General features: G+C 35.7%; 1 protein-coding gene across 1 annotated transcript in view; it reads left to right on the top strand.

Moving 5' to 3' along the window:
• The window catches only part of LOC119592520 (protein SHQ1 homolog), a gene marked incomplete in the record, with an annotated part of 9,852 nt that extends 9,643 nt beyond the window's left edge, over window positions 1-209 (top strand). The window contains 1 exon segment of the mRNA XM_037941373.1: window positions 1-209. Coding sequence (XP_037797301.1) covers window positions 1-116 — 116 coding nt within the window.
• Between the last annotated feature and the right edge of the window lie 497 nt (window positions 210-706).

Raw genomic sequence — 706 nt, 5'->3', positions numbered from 1 at the left:
CTAGCGACTCCAGTGATGAGGACTCAAGTGACGACTCAGACCAAGACGAATCGACTTCTGATTCCTCTGATTTGGATTCTGACGATGACACTTTGTCCGAGAGTGAAGAATCTTAGCTGTTGAAGTTGTGATTGGCAAGTTTTTTCCGACATTTTCCAGGTTTTAAAAAGAAACAGGAACAGTAATAAAGTCTTAAATTATTATATTTACACAATTCTCTCAATAATGGGCCACAGGATACAAATAAATGCCACTACCTAGCAATCTTTCAGACATGGGAATACATTGAATGCTTTAAGGGTAAGTCTATTAATATATAAACTATTTGTGCATGAATGGGTCTAGAAATGGCAAAGGTTGGAAATCAAAATACATGAAGAGATCAACTTCCCAAATTTATGGTCAGTATATAGAATCTTTATTACATTAGGAAGTATTAAGAAAAGGGGAAATGGGGGTTTTGCATACATAAATGCATATCAGCTTTCTTGAAATATGTATTGGAGAAGAAACCTTGAGCTTTTCAACCTTTAGTCATGGTGTAATGGGAATATCCATCAATCTTTTAAAACTGAAGAAGCACCTTCCTTTTTTGTGTGTCAATACAGATTTTAAAAGAAATAATCATTACTTTTAACCTCTTTGATACAGGTGCTTTGCTGAATGCCTACCTTACTTGAGTGAGCACTCTGACAGGTGTGTGGCT

The sequence above is a fragment of the Penaeus monodon genome, chromosome 30 (genome assembly GCF_015228065.2).
Source record: "Penaeus monodon isolate SGIC_2016 chromosome 30, NSTDA_Pmon_1, whole genome shotgun sequence".
In the NCBI taxonomy this organism is placed as follows: Eukaryota; Metazoa; Arthropoda; class Malacostraca; order Decapoda; family Penaeidae; genus Penaeus; species Penaeus monodon.
This window is presented reverse-complemented; position numbering and strand designations above follow the sequence as displayed.